The sequence below is a fragment of the Manis pentadactyla genome, chromosome 4 (assembly GCF_030020395.1).
Source record: "Manis pentadactyla isolate mManPen7 chromosome 4, mManPen7.hap1, whole genome shotgun sequence".
In the NCBI taxonomy this organism is placed as follows: domain Eukaryota; kingdom Metazoa; phylum Chordata; class Mammalia; order Pholidota; family Manidae; genus Manis; species Manis pentadactyla.
Window position 1 is genome coordinate 65,799,905 of NC_080022.1, and position 19,773 is coordinate 65,819,677.

At 37.3% G+C, this 19,773-nt stretch overlaps 1 protein-coding gene across 4 annotated transcripts in view; it reads left to right on the top strand.

The window, feature by feature from the left end:
- NEXN (nexilin F-actin binding protein) overlaps nucleotides 1-19,773 on the top strand; it is a 71,619-nt gene that overhangs the window by 50,752 nt on the left and 1,094 nt on the right. For all 4 annotated transcript variants that reach the window (XM_057500346.1, XM_036890216.2, XM_057500347.1 and 1 more), the window contains 3 exons: nucleotides 10,891-11,088; nucleotides 13,145-13,366; nucleotides 19,105-19,290. In XM_057500346.1, the coding sequence (XP_057356329.1) occupies nucleotides 10,891-11,088; nucleotides 13,145-13,366; nucleotides 19,105-19,290 (606 nt within the window). The remainder of the gene's footprint in view (nucleotides 1-10,890; nucleotides 11,089-13,144; nucleotides 13,367-19,104; nucleotides 19,291-19,773) is intronic.

A 19,773-nucleotide genomic window follows, 5' to 3' on the forward strand; every position in this document is an offset into this window, starting at 1 on the left:
TCTATCCCCCCCCCACTTATTCCTCCCTTCACACCCATCCTCCACTGTCCCTTTCTCTTTGGCAACTGTTAGTTCATTCTTGGGTTCTGTGTTTCTGCTGCAGTTTTGTTCCTTCAGTTTTTCCTTTGTTCTTATACTCCACAGATGAGTAAAATCATCTGGTACTTGTCTTTCTCCTCCTGGCTTATTTCACTGAGCATAATACCCTCTAGCTCCATCCATGTTGTTGCAAATGGTAGGATTTGTTTTCTTCTTATGGCTGAGTAATATTCCGTTGTGTATATGTACCACCTCTTCTTTATCCATTCATCTACTGATGGACACTTAGGTTGCTTCCAATTCTTGGCTATTGTAAATAGTGCTGCAATAAACATAGGGGGTAGATATGTCTTTTTCAAACTGGGCTGCTGCATTCTTAGGGTAAATTCCGAGAAGTGGAATTCCTGGGTCATATGGTATTTCTATTTGGAGCTTTTTGAGGAACCTCCATACTGCTTTCTACAATGGTTGAACTAATTTACATTCCCACCAGCAGTGTAGGAGGGTTCCCCTTTCTCCACAACGTGGCCAACATTTGTTGTTGTTTGTCTTTTGGATGGTGGTGATCCTTACTGGTGTGAGGTGATATCTCATTGTGGTTTTAATTTGCATTTCTCTGATGACAAGCGATGTGGAGCATCTTTTCATGTGTCCATTGGCCATCTGAATTTCTTCTTTGGAGAACTGTCTGTTCAACTCCTCTGCCCTTTTAATTGGATTATTTTCTTTTTGTTTGTTGAGGTGTGTGAGCTCTTTATATATTTTGGATGTCAACCCCTTATCAGGTCTGTCATTTATGAGTATATTCTCCCATACTGTAGATGCCTTTTTGTTATATTGATGGTGTCCTTTGCTGTACAGAAGGTTTTCAGCTTGATATAGTCCCACTTGTTCATTTTTGCTTTTGTTTCCCTTGCCCGGGGAGATATGTTCATGAAGAAGTCACTCATGTTTATGTCCAAGAGATTTTTGTGTATGTTTTATGGTTTCATGACTTACAATCAGGTCTTTGATCCATTTTGAATTTACTTTTGTGTATGGGGTTAGACAATGATCCAGTTTCATTCTTTTACATGTAGCTGTCCAGTTTTACCAACACCAGTTACTGAAGAGGCTGTCATTTCCCCATTGTATGTCCATGGCTCCTTTATCGTATATTAATTGACCATATATGCTTGAGTTTATATCAGGGTTCTCTTGTCTGTTCCATTGGTCTATGGTTCTGTTGTTGTGCCAGTACCAAATTGTCTTGATTACTGTGGCTTTGTAGTAGAGCTTGAAGTTGGGGAGCAAAATTTCCCCAGCTTTATTCTTCCTTCTCAGGATTGCTTTGGATATTCAGGGTCTTTTGTGGTTCCATATGAATTTTAGAACAATTTGCACTAGTTCATTGAAGAATGCTGTTGGTATTTTGATAGGAAATGCATTGAATCTGTAGATTGCTTTAGGCAGGATGGCCATTTTGACATTAATTCTTCCTACTCATGAGCACAGGATGTGTTTCTATTTATTGGTATCTTCTTTAATTTCTCTCATGAGTGTCTTGTAGTTTTCAGAGTGTAGGTCTTTCACTTCCTTGGTTAGATTCATTCCTAGGTATTTTTTTCTTTTTGATCCAACTGTGAATGGAATTGTTTTCCTGATTTCTCTATTAGTTCATTGTTAGTGCATAGGAAAGCAACAGATTTCTGTGTACTAATTTTGTATCTTGCAACTTTGCTGAATTCAGATATTTGTTCTAGTAGTTTTGGAGTGGAGTCTTTAGGGTTTTTTATGTACAATATCAACTCATCTGCAAATAGTGACAGTTTTACTTCTCCTTTACCAATCTTGATGCCTTGTATTTTTTGTTTTGTGTGATTGCCGTGGCTAGGACCTCCAGTACTATGTTGAATAACAGTGGGGAGAGTGGGCATCCCTGTCTTGTTCTTTCAGCTTCTCACTGTTTAGTATGATGTTAGCTGTGGGTTTATCATATATTGCCTTTATTATGTTGAGGTACTTTCCCTCTATACCCATTTTGTTGAGAGTTTTTATCATGAATGGATGTTGAATTTTGTCGAATGCTTTTTCAGCATCTATGGAGATGATCATGTGGTTTTTGTACTTCTTTTTGTTGATGAGGTGGATGATGTTGATGGATTTTTGAATGTTGTAACATCCTTGCATCCCTGAGATGAATCCCACTTGATCATGGTGTATGATCTTCTTGATGTATTTTTGAATTCGGTTTGCTAATATTTTCTTGAGTATTTTTTGCATCTATGTTCATCAGGGATATTGGTCTATAACTTTCTTTTTTGGTGGGGGTCTTTGCCTGGTTTTGGTATTAGAGTGATTCTGGCTTCATAGAATGAGTGTGGAAGTATTCCCCCCTCTTCAATTTTTTGGAAAACTTTGAGGAGAATGGGTATTACATCTTCTCTATATGTCTGATAAAATTCAGGGGTATATCCATCTGGCCCGAGAGTTTTCTTCTTGGGTAGTGCTTTGGATTACCAATTCAGTTTTGTTGCTAGTAATTGGTCTGTTTAGATGTTCTGTTTCTTCCTTGGTCAGTCTTGGAAGGTTGTATTTTTCTAGGAATTTGTCCATTTCTTCTAGGTTTTCCAGTATGCTAGCATATAGATTCTCATAGTATTCTCTAATAATTCTTTGTATTTTTGTGGGGTCCATCGTGATTTTTCCTTTTTTCATTTCTGATTCTGTTTATGTCTGTAGATTCTCTTTTTCTCTTTTCTCTTAATAAGTCTGGCTAGGGGCTTATCTATTTTGTTTATTTTCTCAAAGAACCAGCTCTTGGTTTCATTGATTCTTTCTATTGTTTTATTCTTCCCAATTTTATTTATTTATTCTCTGATTTTTATTTTGTCCCTCCTGTTGACTTTGGGTCTCATTTATTCTTTTTTTTCCAATTTCGATAATTGTGACTTTAGACTATTCATTTGGGATTGTTCTTCATTCTTTAAATAGGCCTGGATTGCTATGTACTTTCATCTTAGAACTGCCTTTGCTGCATCCCACAGAAGTTGGGACTTTGTGCTGTTGTTGTCATTTGTCTCCATATATTGCTTAATCTGTTTTAGTTTGGTCATTGATCCATTGATTATTTAGGAGCATGTTGTTAAGCATCTATGTGTTTGTGATCTTTTTGTTTTCTTAGTACAATTTATTTCTAGTTTTATACCTTTGTGGTCTGAAAAGTTGGTTGGTAGAATTTCAGTCTTTTTGAATTTACTGAGGCTCTTTTTGTGGCCTCATATGTGGTCTATTCTAGAAAATGTTCCATGTGCACTTGAGAAGAATGTGTGTCCTGCTGCTTTTGGGTGTAGAGTTCTGTAGATGTCTATTAGGTCCATCTGTTCTAGTGTGTTGTTCAGCGCCTCTGTGTCCTTATTTTCTGTCTGGTGGATATGTTCATTTGAAGTAATTGGTGTGTTGAAGTCTCCTAGAACGAATGCACTGCATTCTATTTCCTCCTTTAATTCTGTTAGTATTTCTTTCAAATATGTTGGTGCTCCTGTATTGGGTACATATATATTTATAATGGTTATATCCTCTTGTTGGACTGACCCCTTTATCATTAAGTAATGTCCTTCTTTCTCTCATTACTTTCTTTGTTTTGAAGTCTATTTTGTCTGATACAAGTACTACAGCACCTGCTTTTTTCTCCCTATTGTTTGCATGAAATATCTTCTTCCATCCCTTTACTTTTAGTCTGTGTGTGTCTTTGGTTTGGAGGTGAGTCTCTTGTAAGCAGCATATAGATGAGTCTTGCTTTTTTATCCATTCTATTACTCTATCTTTTGATTGGTGCCTTCAGTCCATTTATATTTATTGTGATTATTGAAAGACATGTACTATTGCCATTGCCAGCTTTAGATTCATGGTTATCAAAGGTTCAAGGATAGCTTCTTTACTGTCTAACATCTAACAACTTGCTTATTAAGCTATTATAAACACAGTCTGATGATTCTTTATTTCTCTACCTTCTTATTCCTCCTCCTCCATTCTTTATATGTTAGGTGTTTTAATCTGTACTCTTGTGTTTCCTTTGACTGCTTTTGTGCATAGTTGATTGTATTTTTTGCCTTTATTTAATATTTGGTTAGTCTGCTTTCTTAGCTGTGATTTTATTTTCTCTGGTGACATCTATTTAGCCTTAGGAGTGCTTCCATCTAGAGCAGTCCCTTTAAAATATCCTGTAGAAGTAATTTGTGGGAGGCAAATTCCCTCAACTTTTGCTTGTCTCGGAATTGTTTAATCCCTCCTTCATATTTAAATGATAATCGTGCTGGATACAGTATTCTTGGTTCAAGGCCCTTCTGTTTCTTTACATTATATATCATGCCATTCTCTTCTGGCATGTAAGGTTTCTGTTGAGAAGTCTGATATTAGGTAGCCTAATGGGTTTTCTTTTGTAGGTGACCATTTTTCTCTCTCTGGCAGTCTTTAGTACTCTATCTTTGTGTTTGATTTTTGCCATTTTAATTATTGTATGTCTTGGTGTTGTCCTCCTTGGGTCCCTTGTGTTGGTAGATCTGTGGGCTTCCATGGTCTGAGAGACTATTTTCTTCCCCAGTTTGGTGAAGTTTTCAGGAATTATTTCTTCAAAGACAATTTATATCCCTCTCTCTCTCTCTTCTTCTTCTTCTTCTTGTACCCCTATAATGTGAATATTGTTCCGTTTAGGTTGTTCACACTGTTCTCTTAGTATTCTTTCATTCCTGGAGATCTTTTTATCTCTCTGGAGCCTCATCTTCTCTGTATTGCTGTTCTCTGATTTCTATTACATTAACGGCCTCTTGCACCTCATCCAGTCCCCTCTTAAGTCCTTCCAGAGATTTATTTCTGTATTCTCCCTCCCAACTTGATCCTTTAGCTCTTACATGTTTCTCTGCAGGTCCATCAGCATGGTTACGACCGTTTTTTTTTTTCAGGAATATTGGTTAAATCTATTTCCCCAGGCCCTCTGTCAGGGGTTGTCTGGGTGATTCTGGACTGCACCAAATTCTTCTGCCTTTTCATGGTGATAGAGGTAGTCATAGGCAGTTAGCACATGTGTTAGCTTGGAGAACAAAGCCCCTTCCTGCTTGCTGGTCGCCTTGCCCTTCTCTGCTGCCTGTGCCAGTTAACCACCCACCGAGAGCAGGCTCTGGGTTTATTTCCTGAGCCACGGCAGGTGGGGCAGCGCAGAGCCCTGTGGGGGGAGGCAGGAACACCGGTGTGCTCTCCTGCGAGAATGGCACCCCTTCGTGCCTTGCCCCTGCTTCCTCTGCCTGCACCAGGCAGCTGCTCACCAGTGGCAGTTTTTGGATCTGGCCCAGGCAGCTGCATGCTGGAAGGAAGCTCTGGGTGGCTGCTGTGGGTGCAGGCTCTCCCAGGCTGCTCTGCCAGGGCTGCACTGTAGGGGGAATGAACGAGAGGGTGTTTATCGCCATGAGGGGCTTTCGACCTGTGTTGCCTCACAGGGAGTTACAGCGCCTGAAGTTCCTCAGGGTTCCCAGTTGCTGGGCTGAGTATGCCTGGATGATTCCATCCCGCTGTGAGGTCCCTGTCCCTTTAAGACTTTCAAAAAGCACTCGCTTTTCTTTTGTTCCAAGGGAGCCGGCTCCGGGGACCTGCTCACAGATTTTACTTTTCCGTTTCCCTAATATCTAGCACACCATGCAATGTGTATCTGTGCTCCCAGTGCGGATTACTAGGGCTGGTTATCTAGCAGTCCTGGGCTTCCACTACCTCCCCGCTCCAACTCCTTTCGTCCCACCAGTGGGCTGGGTTGCGGGGAGCACTTGTGTCCTGCTGGGTCGCGTCTTGTATCTTACTTCTTTCATGAGAAGCTGTGTTCTTGCAGATGTAGATGTAGCCTGGCTGTTGTACTGTATCCTCTGGTCTGTTAGGCATAGTTTTGTTTGTTGTATTTTCCAAAATATATATGGTTTGGGGAGATTTCCGCTGCCATACTCACACTGCCATCTTCCCAAAGAAGTCAGCTATGGGTTTTTGTACATGATTTTTATAATGTTGAGGTATGTTCCCTCTATACCCATTTTAAGAGTTTTTGTCATGTTTTTCAAATGATTTTTCAGTGTTTATTGAGATTATCATAAGGTTTTTATTCTTTTTTTGTTAATGTGGTATATCACATTGATTGATTTATGAATATTGTACCACCATTGTATCCTTGAATAAATTCCACTTGGCCATGATAGAATAGATAATGCTTTTAATGTACTTTTGAATTTGGTTTGCTAATATTTTGTTAAGGATGTTTGCGCCTATGTACATCAGGGATATTAGTCTATTATTTTTTGTATTGCCTTTGTCTGGTTTTGGCATTAGAGGAATGCTGGCCTCATAGAATGAGTGTGTAAGTATTCCCTCCTCTTCTACTTTTTGGAACATTTTAAGAAGAATGGGTATTAGCTCTTCTTGAAATGTTTGGTAAAATTTGGCTGTGAAGCCATCTGGACCTGGATTTTTATTTTTTGGGAGGTTTGATTACCTATTCAATTTCATTGCTGGTAATTGGTCTGTTCAGATTGTTTCTTTATGGGTCAGTCTTGGAAGGTTATACTTTTCTAGGAATTTGTCCATTTCTTGTAGGTTACCCAGTTCATTGGCATACAATTTTTCATAGAATTTCCTAATTCTTTGTATTTCTGTGATGTCATGTATAATTTCTCCTTTTTCATTTCTGATTTTATTTGTGCCTCTTTTTCTTCTTGGTAAGTCTGGATAGGGGTGTGTCTATTTTGTTTTATCTTCTCAAAGAACCAGCTCTTGGTTTCATTTTTTCCATTGTTTTCTTTCTCTATTTTGTGTTCTGATCTTTATTATGTCCTTCCTTCTACTGACTTTGGGATTCATTTGTTCTTTTTCTAGTTTCTTGAGTTGTGAGTTTCAATTCTTTATGTGGGATTGTTTCTTGAGGTAGGCCTGTATGCCTATGTATATCCCTCTTTAGAACCACTTTTATGGCAACCCACGTATCTGAACTGTTGTTTTTTTGTTTTCATTTGTCTCCATGTATTGCTTGAGTTCTTCTTTGATTTGTTCATTATCTATTGACTATTTAGAAACATTTTGTTTAGCTTAAATATGTCGGTATTTTTTGTTTTCCTCATGTAATTGATTTGTAGTTTCATACCATTGTGATCTGAAAAGATATGATTTCCATCTTTTTGAATTTATTGAGGCTCTTTTGGGTGCTAATATGTGATCTATCCTGGAAAATGTTCCATATGCACTTGAAAAAAGTATGTATCCTGCTGCTTTTGGGTGAGATATAAGTACTGTTATTCCTGCTTTTTCTCCCTTTTATTTGCATGAACTATCTTTTTCCATCCCTTCACTTTCAGTCTGAAATGAAACGAGTGTCTTGTGGGCAGCATATAGATGGGTCTTGTTTCTTTAATCATTCCACCCCCTATGTGTTTTGATTGATGCATTCAGTCATTTATATTTAAGGTAGTTATTGATATATATGTACTTATTTCCATTTTATTGATTTCTGGTTGCTTTTGTAGTTCCTGTTCCTTTCTTCCTCTTATACAATTCTCTTGTTATTTGATGGTCTTCTTTAGTGTTGTGATTGGTTTCTTTAAAATTTTTGCCTGTCTTTTTGTATCTGTGCTCCCATTACCATAAGTTTCATAGTTTCCTAACTATATAGCAGTATGTATTAAATTGATGGTTGCTATATTTCAAACAGTCTAAAAATACTGCATTTTTATTCCTCCTCCTCCATGCTTTATGTATGTTATAATATACATCTTTGTTGTTATCTCTTGACTGATTTTGTGCATAGTTGAGCTTACTACTTTTGTTTTTTAACTTCACATTTGCTTTGTAAGTAATTGGTCTACTACCTTTACTGTATGTTTACTTTCACTGTTGAACAATATTTAGGCTTAATAACATTTCCATTTACAGAGGTTCTTTTAACTTCCAGTTTACATTCTTTCATTTATCTGGGAAACTTTTAATCTCTCCTTCAATTCTGAATGATTGTCTTGCTGGCTACAGGATTCTAGGTTGTAGATTCTTCTTTCTACACGTTACTCATGTCTCTCATTTCTGGCCTGTAAAGTTTATGCTGAGAAATCTGCTGGTAGGCTTATGGAGTTTCCTTTATAGTAACTGTCTGCGTCTCTTGCTGCTTTTAAGATTCTCTCTTCATCTTTACTCTTTGCCATTTTAATTACTGTATGTTTTGGTGGTGTCCTCCTGGGGTTCCTTTTGTTAGGGGCAGTCTACGCTTCCAGGACCTGAATGTTTATTTCCTTCTCAAGATTGGGGAAGTTTTCAGCTATTATTTCTTCAAAAAGACTTTCTATTCCTTTGTCTCTCTCTTCTCCTGCAGCCTCTATTACATGAATACTGTTTAATTTGGAGTTGTCACACAGCTCTCTTAGCATCCTCACATTTTAAGGAATTTTATTTTCCCTGTTCCTCAGCCTCATTTTCCTGTTCTCTAATTTAATCTTATTTTTTGTCTCCTTGACCTCCAACAATCTACTATTCACTCCCTCCATTGTACTTTTCATTTCGGTTATTGTATTCTTCAGCTCTGAGTGGCATTTTTTCTGACTTTCTATCACTTCTTGAAGTTCTCACTGAGAACATCAATTCTTTTCCCTAGGTCAGTGAGCATCTTTATGACTGTTATTTTGAAATGTTTACTGAGAAGATTGGTAATCTCCATTTATCCCTCTTTCTGGTAACTTGTTCTGTTTGGAACATATTCCTCTACTTCATTTTGTCAGGGTTTATTTTTCTTCCTTTGTATTAGATCTGCTATGCCTCCTGGTCTAGAGAGTAATTGCTTTATGAAGAAGGTGTCCTGTGATGCCCAGAAACTCAAGACTCTCTGCTCACCAGTGCCTGGTTCTTTTTTGAGATGGAGCTGCAGTTGCTGTTGGTGGGCTGTGAGTGGGGCCACCTTTCTGTCTGTCTGCTGGCAGCAGCTAACAGCTCCCTCTGTGCCCTTTGTGAGCCACAAAGGCATTCCTGCTGGGATCACTGTGGGCAAGGCTGCCCTCTATCAAGCAGCAATGGTGGCACTGCTGGGCCGGTGGGGCAACTGGGGCAGGGTGCAAAGGGGAGCACTGCTAGGGGCTGAGCCCCCAGTGAAAGAGGAGCATTTGGAGCTACCCCCCGCAGGCACCTCACCAGTTGGGCTGATGGGAAAGTTAGGGGGAAATCTCCACCTGCCAGTCAAAAGTTTCATCACTGATGGGCTGTGCAGACTGGTTGGGTAGGTGGGTGCATAGGGAAGAGCTACCATGGGGCTGAGCTGCCAGTGAGGTAGATGGAGTATTTGTAGTTGGTTTCCAAGAGCACCCAATCAGTTGAGCTGAGGGAGGGCTGGGGGAGCACCATCCACCTGCTCTTTCTCCTCTGGAAAGGGCTTCCTCCAACCACCAGCCCTCTAGCACACTTCCCATTTCTGGCATAACTTTCAAACTGTCCTCTGTGTTGGGTCTCAGCAGGATCCATGGAGAGTGTTTGTCCTTCCCAAGCAGCAGGACTCAGCCTCCCCAGAGTGCTACAACTCTCCCTGGTATCCAGCTCTGTTAATCAACAAATCCCAAAGCAATATGAACTTGTGTTCCCAGAGCAGATCTCCAGGCCAAGTATGCAGGATTCCTCAGTGCTTATCCCCTCCCCACTCCATTCCTCCTCCCACTTGTGGGCTGGGACTGGGGAAGGGCTTGGGTCCCGATCAATCACAACTCTGCCACTTTGCCCATCTTTGTGTAATCTTCCCTTCTTCACAAGGTGTAGATAGTCTGCAGTCTTCAGGTTGTTTTAGGGTTAGTTGTATTTGCTATAGTTGCTTCCTTGGTATGTATGTGGGAGGAGTTTCTGCCTTGCCTTTCTACTCCACCATCTTTTCCCACAATATGAAAAGCAAAGTTTCTATTTGCAACTTAGGGACTGTCTATACATAGGGAATGATAATATAATAATAAAAGTGTCATTTAGGAGCTTACTATACTGTCAGGCACATTGCTAAGTGTTTCCAAGCTTTAAATCTCATGACAACTATATGAAAGTTATCATAACAAGAAAACTCAGAGAAAGTAGGTAACCTGCCCAAGGTCACAATAAATGGCAGTGAGCCAAGTAGTTCTTGAAATTACAAAAAGGTAGTAAATCATTATAATTTTATTGGAGTTTTGAAATTTGAGTCCTCCCTTTGCCACTTAGCATATGTGTTGACAACTTACTTTTCAGTGCAATTTCCTCAACTATAAAATGGGAATATTAATAACACCTACTTCATAGGGTTACAGGATCAAATAAGTCAATACATGTAAAGTGCGTGGAATTGCATCTGGCTAAGTTTAAACTATTAATTTTTAATTAACCTAACAGTAAGTCATTACAATAAAATCATGGCATTAAGAATGATTTTTGCCTAATTATAAACTGATCATGATGTGTTACCTAATTCATTCAGACAAAACCATGATTTAACTGAAATGCTCTATTTTAATTAGCATAATGGAGATTCATTTTAACCCAACTAAAAAGGTCTTCAGTATTAGAAAATCCTGATGTCTAATTCAAATTATTCATGGTATAGAATTGAAGTATTTCTTTGTGTTCTCATTGGAATGGAGAATAACAGATGTTCACCATTTCCTCTGTAACCACAAAATACCTTGGTCTTAACCATTTTCTGATAATTTCTCTCTCATTTACTGTTTTACTTTTGAAGAGATTTAGGTCTGGTTTTTACAGTAGTAGAAACCCTTCTACTCAAGTAATCAGTTTCTACAAGAAATATTCCTTAATAATAATAATTCTGGCAAGAATGACAAAAAGACTTACTTTAAATAGGTAGTAGATGACGACTTCCCTGAGATGTATAAAACAATCTCTCAAGAATCTCTCACACCGGGAAAACTGGAAATTAATTTTGAAGAATTATTAAAACAAAAAATGGAAGAAGAAAAACGACGAACAGAGGAGGAACGGAAGCATAAGCTAGAGATGGAAAAACAGGAGTTTGAACAACTGAGACAAGAAATGGGAGAGGTAAGATTTTTTAAATGTTCTATATTAATCTGAGTAATTTACATGAATTACATTAGGACACCTTTCTAAGCATTATTAACAAAAATGACACTGAAGATAGTCCTTTACAAGCACTTGGTACAAGTTTCAGCATGGTTATGTGCACTTTCTAGCCTGGTTCAACTCCCTTCCTTGCTAGTTAAAAAAACATGACTTTAAGTGACTGATATTACTATAGTACCTTAAGTAAAGATTTCTTCCTATTTACCTCACAGTTGTTATGTGGTTGTATCATGACTGAAAACTGTTACAAAGTACTTGGTACCCTTTTATACTTATTTTCCTTCAAACAGAATTAAACTGATTAAGATAATACTAGGAGTACCATTGATATTGATAGGAGTATCAGTTTGGCAAGTCTTTGAATCTTACTAAATTATTCTAAGATGTAGAACTCTGATGCTGTTTAATTTGATTCCTCTAGTATTGTAATTGTATATACATGTATGCTTATCTGTGTACACACACACATACATGTATAATGTATAAAGCCAGCTTCATGGGTGTGCAACTTATGCCCACAGGACTCCATGCTCCAAACAGCCATGCTTTAGGTTTAGTGCTGAGGTTGCCATCTTGAAGTTTTTAATAATTTTATCTTAGAAATTGCCTATTTTAAGTAAAAGCTGATTGGACAATGGAGCATGAGCAAGTCTTTTGGTTCACCCATACCTCCTGTCTTCCTGCCTCCCCACGGTGCTTTCTCAGCAGCCCCCTTCCCACCTCCTGATGCCTCAAGGCCCTGTTTCCCTTTTTCCTGCTGCTGCTGTCCTCCATCCAGATAGCCAACCAGTTGCATAGGCAGAAGAGAGGGATAGGGAGGAAGTCTCAGGCATTCCACTGTCACCCTCAGCTTCTGGCTGGGGGCAAGGGGCACTGGCAGCAATGTGAGCAGGGCCTGGGATCATTGTACAGCCCTGTGACTTTTGGTGAAGTGAGCAGGGGCTATCCCAGCCTTATACTGGCAGTGACACATAGTATGTCTACAGGCAATTTAGTGGGGGCTTCTTGCCAACTCCTGACCTAGGAACCAAGTGGGTCCCTCCCTACGCAGAGGTTGTTACCTCTTCTAAGTTGCCTCTTTGTCATGGTTGGGGCAGTGGGCCTGTGTAGATATTTACTCCCTTGCACTAGCTTTATCTCCTTAGCTGAACCAAGATATAAGCCTCATATCACATTATGCACTGGGACCTCTCTTCCCACACATTTTTTCCCCCTCTGCCAACAACTAGATCTTTCCAGGAAAAGTAGACCAGGAATAGCTGCAATATTTTACCACTCCATATAGTGAGATTAGGATGCAGGGTAAGAAATACAGAATGAACTAGTAACAGTAAATTGTGAAAAGCTAAGGGAAAGGAACCTGAATAAAATGTATTTAAGATGAAATGATATAAAGAATTGGAGCCCAATTTTGGTTGACTCCTTTTCTTTCTTGGCAGAATATAAAATTGAGAATACAAGTGATAGTAACTTTACATGACTGTATCTGTAGAATTGCTTAATTGTTAATTTAAGTATTGAAAGCAGTATTTAGCTTTTTACAATTATCAAATCAAAGATAAGAGGAATTTTAGGTACTCTGCCTCTATTATATAGAAATGAAAAAACTCTTGTCCAGTGGGTCAAGAAGTGATCAGGCAAAAGGCCAAACATCATCAGTCAGAACTAGAACTTATATCTGACTCCTAACCCAGTGTTCAGCATTTTTTCACTTTCTTCCAAAGATCTTTCTACAATTCGTAGTAAAAGCTAATCTGGACACGCATGTTTTAGCAGGTTACAATGGAATGTTAAATGAAGTTCTGAGCCATATTTCCTAATGAAATAATATACTGTAAATGAAACAGGATGTTAAGTCTTTAATGTGTAGCACTACTAATTAGTAAATTTAGGTACTGTGTTCAGGGCGGAGCTTTATTTTTGGCTTCAGATAAGAAATGATGAGCACTTTTTGGGTAGTTTATTGTACAAACGAATTATCTGGTATTTACTATATAAAAATATTTTTTTGAAGGAAGAGGAAGAAAATGAAACCTTTGAACTAAGCAGGGAATATGAAGAATTAATAAAATTGAAAAGGAGTGGCTCTATTCAAGCTAAAAATCTAAAAAGCAAGTTTGAAAAAATTGGACAACTGTCTGAAAAAGAAATACAGAGAAAGATAGAAGAAGAACGAGCAAGAAGAAGAGCGGTTGACCTTGAAATTAAAGAGCGAGAAGCAGAAAACTTTCATGAGGTATACTTGTTAACATATTTATAGTACAGCAATTACAATAAACTTAGAAATTACCTAACTTTAAAAATAAGTATAGTTAGTAGGTGTATATAATACTCTGGAAGCCAAATACTAAAAACTAATAGCAGAGTATGGAGACTGAAAGATTTCCCCACTCTAACATTTGTTCCCAGACTGTTACCAGAATTAAAGTTTATAGTGAATGTCAAATGGTTCACTATAGCAAGAATAGTTAAAAAGTACTAGCATAAATTTTAGCTTGGATCAGCAGAACCAGTGTATATTAGAGTTAAAATATACTCTAGAGATTAATACTTTCTTATTTAAAGATGAGGCCAAGAAAGCCTGTATATCTGCTCAGTCATTCCAATAACTCAGTGCAGAGCCTAAATCAGAATCCAGATGACATGATCAACTCCCTCATCACAGGTTGAGCACTAGGATTTTTAAGCACTTCTCACCTGCAGCTACAGCCCCCTTTCAAAAGGGGCCTGCACTAGATGGCCTGCAGTGCCCTTTCCAGCTTAAGGACTAGTTCCATGATTATGACTACTGGTTTAAATAGGACCTGAAGATTTTTTTTCCTGCCAGAATTGCCATTTTATAGTATTTAACGGCATTTAACCTATAGTCTTCTAAATATGCATTTTTATCAATATTTAACTAGTAAAACAGGTGTCAGAAGTTGGGAGGGCATTCAGAGACTACATAAAAATAATGAATTCTGTTCAAATTCTTGATACTTTATAAGCAGTTATCCCTGAGGCAAGCACAGTGCAAGAACAACAAAAGATAATGAAGATACAAGCACAGTTGAGATGATCATGTTAAGGTCTCAAATGCCATATTAAATTTATTTAGTAGTGCACTGAAGGGATTTAAAAAATAGAGTGGTATCAAAAAGGTATCTTTATAGCTAGATCTAAAACTAAAGATGGTCTTAAGATTCACACATTAAAGAAATTACTTGTATGCCTATTATGTTCCAGGATGATTCTGGACCCAAGGACTACCTTGGTGAATAAACCTGCGGTTCTTGCTCATATATTTAGGATCTATCAGGTAGGGGGGATGGAAAACAATCATTGGATAGTAAATAGACACTATGGAGATTAACAAATCAGGGTAAGAGAAAAGAGATGAGCATGGGATACTATTGTGTACAGGGTGGTTAGAGAAGGCCTTATGGAACTAGGACTGGAATGGAGAAGACAAATACATTGGATATAAAACTGGGAAGACTTGGGTATGGTGACAAGAATAAAAATGACTGGGTATACATGAACATTTCGTAATAGGGAAATACAGGAGTTTGGAAGAAGAGGTCACAAGCTCTCTTACACAAATGGACATGCAGTGTAACATCTAGATATCCATCAGTCCAGCTAATGTGCTTCTGAACTGTGCCCGGTTGTAGATAAACTATTTTGTCCCTGCCAAGAACAAATATCATTGCTGTTTATCATCTTCTGTATTGGACCCTGTGTTTCTTGGGTGCATAAAAGTGATTATGCCATCAAGAAGTTCATCCTAATGAGATGAAGCATTAAAACTTTAAAATGCTAAAATAGGAGTTATATATTTAGTATTATAGGATCAAATTCCAGGAGAGGTTTAATAGGGCTGAGAAAATGACATTTAAGCCGAGTGTAAAGGTTGAATAAGGCATTGCAGTTAGGGAAAACATTCCAGATTAAAGGGACAATGTGAGTCAACACAAAGGTTGTAAAAATCTTTCTAGGGAGTAGAAAGTAGGTTCAAAGCAAGATTCATTAAATATAATTGGTGACAGGATAAAAAGTTGTTAAATTAGGCTGTGCCTAGCTGAAGGGGCTTTTTAACCTTGCAAGGACAGTGACCTGAGAACAATGTTAATTATCATAGTTTTAGCACACAACAACGAAAGGTTTATGTTTATAAAAGAATTCTGGGAGCACAGAGGATGAACCAAGACAGGCACGAGGCATGAGGTTGGGTATCAAGGAAGAAAAACGGACCCAATAAAAAAAATTCTGAGGAGCAAATTTATTTATCTATTTATTTTTTAAATAAATGCTTATTGAATTGTCATTGTCAGGTAATATGTTCGGGGTCCTGAGAAGCAACAGAAAATTACTTTTTTTTTTTTGGTATCATTAATGTAAGAAAATTAATTTTTATCTAATGGATGTTAGCCCATAAAATGCATTGCTAATCATGGATTATTAAGTATTAAGTAACACTTCTCAAATTTACTTACTATTAAAGTATTTTATGGTTAACTGTTCTATTTGGCAGTCACTAATAAACCTGTTCTGACTAATCCAATATTATGGTTAATAAGTTTCACTGCCACTTACTTACACTAAACGGGAGTAACCAGTTACTAAAATAAGTTTGTAAAGTAATTTGTCACCTTCATTACAAGATTCATAGAAAACTTCAATATTGTAGAGTACCTCAGGGTTCTAACTGTAAGCATGTGCTTTCATTGTAAAATAGATGTCAACAAGAAAATGCCTCTTTCTAGAATTCCAAACAACAATTTACTCTTTGAGAACATTTAATTTCAAGTGACAACTTACTTACCACATTTTTGTCCTCCAAATTAGGCAAGGAGTAGGAGGGAATCTCATCTCCAGGACTCCTCCACCCACCATCCCTAGGTTAGACATTCTTGGTAATGCACTGAAGGCTTTTTGTATCTCTTATATAAATATCAATAAATCATGCAAATGTTACCAGCCAGCAGTAACTGAAAAGCTTTTCTGACATTAAGCTAGCAAGCTAGAGCTGGCTCCAGCACAAGTATGAAGAGTAAGAGCCCCTTCTGAGAATTTCTGAAAATTGAGCAAGAAGTCTCCCTTCTTTACAAACCATATTTATCCCATGTAATTTTGAGCATTTACTTCAAATAACAGAAAGTTTTTTGTTAGAAGCACAAAGGTGGGGGAGAGGAAAGACTCTTCAAATAAACAAATTTCTCCACTATTATTTCCACATTCCTTATTGACTCACATGTACATTCTAACTTTTATGGATAGTATTTTAAAGTACAGAAGTAGATAAATCCATCTTGGAAGAGTTAAAAGTTTGATGGTTAGTGATAAAACCCTAGAGATCACCACCATCTAATGAATGGATGACCATCAATCTATTGATAATCTTGAGAAATAAATGTATCACAGAAAGTAAAATTCAATCAGGATGCATTTGCTTCCCTTTTTGTAGTTAAGAACTCAGAGCCGTCATACCTAGCCTTACAAACTATGTAAGATAAAAGAAATGAGGTAGGTGATTTGTTTTATTACTATTAACTGGCTCTCTTTTTGTATAAAAGGATATGAAATTGGGATATGGCTGATCTCCTAAAACCCAAAAGGATGTCCTAAATGGAGTTTACTGTGAAGGATGTTGACATACTTCCTGTCATTCTAGATTAAGGGTCATTAAGACAGCCTTTTAAATTCTGTGTTAGCATAGTTTTGGCATTTAGTGTGTTCAAATTCTAGAGTAGGACCCTCCTCCCATCTGATAATCTATTACAGTTGAGTCTGCAAAATGGGTTTGAATTGCATGGGTCCACTTGTTCATGGAACTTTTCCAATAAATATATTGTAAATTTTTTAGAGATTTGTTTTGAAAAACGTTTTCTCTAGCTTACTTTAAGACTACAGTATATAAGTAATCCACAAAACATACAATATATTAACTGACTGCTTTTGTTATCAGTAAGGTTTTTAGTCAACAATAGGCTATTAGTTAATTTTCTGGGGAGTCAAAAGCAAAACAAAGGTTTTCCACTGTATTAGGGGTTGACACCCCTAAGCCTGGTGTTGTTCAAGGATCAGATAGAGGTTTACTATTTTAGAAAATCTCAATGTTCAACACATCCTGTTTACACTGCACTATCTTTCCAGGCCTAACTCATTCTTATAACCTTCCCTTATCAAATAATTCCATCCCAGCTCCTGTAGCCCTTAATCCATACCACTCATTTGGTACTTCAGTTACTACACTGCCTTATAGTGTTTGACTGTATATAGAATTTCCAGTAAGGTCCAAAACCATTCCTTCTCCCTATTATCTTCCTGTTTCACTTTTAATATTCATGTGCTAGGGATACCAATGCCCTATTAAGAATGCACCCAGAGAATGAAGATCATCCCATTTGATATGACTCTAGTGGATTTTCTGGTAACATTATTAACCTGGCTTTTCAGGGATTCAAACAAGAAAAAGCAAAACTTGTACTTACTAACTGAAGACTATACATAAACTGTACATAAGCATAGCTTATGAGGAATGCTTTTACTTGCTGAATTATTTTCCAAGGACAGGTTTGAAATAGCTAAATGAGTAACAAGTTATGAATCTGCACAAACTTTTATCCTAAAATCCAGAAGGTAAGTTAATAGGGAGATTTAGCCACAACAGCAGTTATTGTGCTTGCTGAAATAGCCTATCTTTAAGACTTGGTAAGCAAAGAATAAATTAACTGTATAGTATGAACAAAGAGATCTTATTTTCCACTTAAAAGCCTAAGAAAAGCCTGTTGAGATAAAACGCAGTAAGCAAACAATTAACAAATACTTATAGCCTGTAAGGATAATAAAAACCATTACCAACATTACTCATTAGCAGTAGCTGCAATGAGGCACTGTATTTATCAACTGAAGGTAAATAATGGCACAAATAATAGAATTTGCCTGCTAAGTTAAGTGCTTACCTATATTCTAGGATTACCCAATATTTAAGAAAAATCTGATTCAGGAGAACCAGAAAAACTATTCAGCAGAACTATTAACACTTCCTACATTCACTGGAACTGAGGTACAATAAATACCTCAAACTGATATAAAACATCCTTGAACTTTTCTTATATAGGCAATTTAAATTTAGTTTCAAAATTTCCTTTATTTATGGATGTGGCAGTTCCTGAAAGCACTGTGAAATATAAATGGTGTGATTTCCAGAGAAATCCACAAAAAGCCTAAGTAGTCAACTGCAATATAAGTGCTTCAGAAAACCAACATGACCCCACACTACTAAAAACTGCTCTCAAAGGGTGTCATTTTGACCTCAGCACCGCAAAATTGTTTTTTTATACTATCTTGACAAATGGAACTCTGGTCTTAAAATTATTCCAATTATTTCCATGGCTTCCAACTCTCACCCCTCAATAGATGACTCAGAACCATACTTGAACTAATTTCCCCAAGATCCAGCCATTGCCTTTGAACAGCTATCTTCCCATTTCTACCTGCACTCTTCTCTGCCACTTGACTGTCAACAAATCATCTTTGATTGGAATTCATCTCAAAGTTAACAAAGGGGGAGGAAGGAAATCATGAAGTGGAAATTAACAGAACAAATTGCATTTTCTGTATTATGTAGTAGGGTGAAGGGTGATATGGAGACTCTTGGGCGAAAGGGAGTATTTTAATAATTGTTACAAAGTACAGTATTCCCCCACTTTTCTCTTATTCACTACTATCAACAACACTGAGAACTGGTTGAGCAAATATACAAATACATTGGGACTCCAGTGGTATACTGGGAGAAAAGATTACAATAAAGAGAATTCACAAATTGGGGGACAGTGAAAATCTCCATGTCTGCAGTGTAGTGCAAGTATCTACACCAAACATGTATAACTTTTTGCCAGTAAATGACACTTTCAGAACTATTAGTGCTTTATAGTTCTTGCTGGGTTTTAGAAAACAAGCAATTCTTATTCTTGGCCCACTTTCATAAAGGAAGAAGATGTTGATATCAAGCCTGCAAAAAAAAGTGAGGCTCCCTTTACTCATAAAGTGAATATGAAAGCTAGATTTGAACAAATGGCTAAGGCAAGAGAAGAGGAGGAACAAAGAAGAATTGAAGAACAAAAGTTACTACGCATGCAGTTTGAACAAAAGGAAATTGATGCAGCACTACAAAAGGTACCAAACTTCCATATCCTTTATTTTCCAAAGATGCTCTCTAAAAATCAGCTTTGTAATAGGGATTTTAAAATAAAACTTCATTTGCCCTCTTACAGCACTAAACTATGTTTTCTACCTTTATCTTGCATCTACCTACCACTTCAGCATTTTATTAAAATAATAATAATAATAATAAGGGAGAAATGTGGATTCACATATAAATCAAGTATAAAAATCAAACATTCATATTTGACCTGTTTATAGTTCATAATGCGTGATCAAAACCGAAAGTTTCTGTGATGACTGCCCTTGCACTGTTCACCATGTAAGAACTTATTCACTACGTGAGAACTTGTTCACAATGTTAAGAACTTGTTCGTTATGCTTCAGAAGATTGGAGACTGTTGAGAACTAGGCTTGGGGTTGATTAATGATTGTGCATTGAGTCCCCTATACAGAATTTTATTGTTGTTAACAACCATTTGATCAATAAAAATGAGA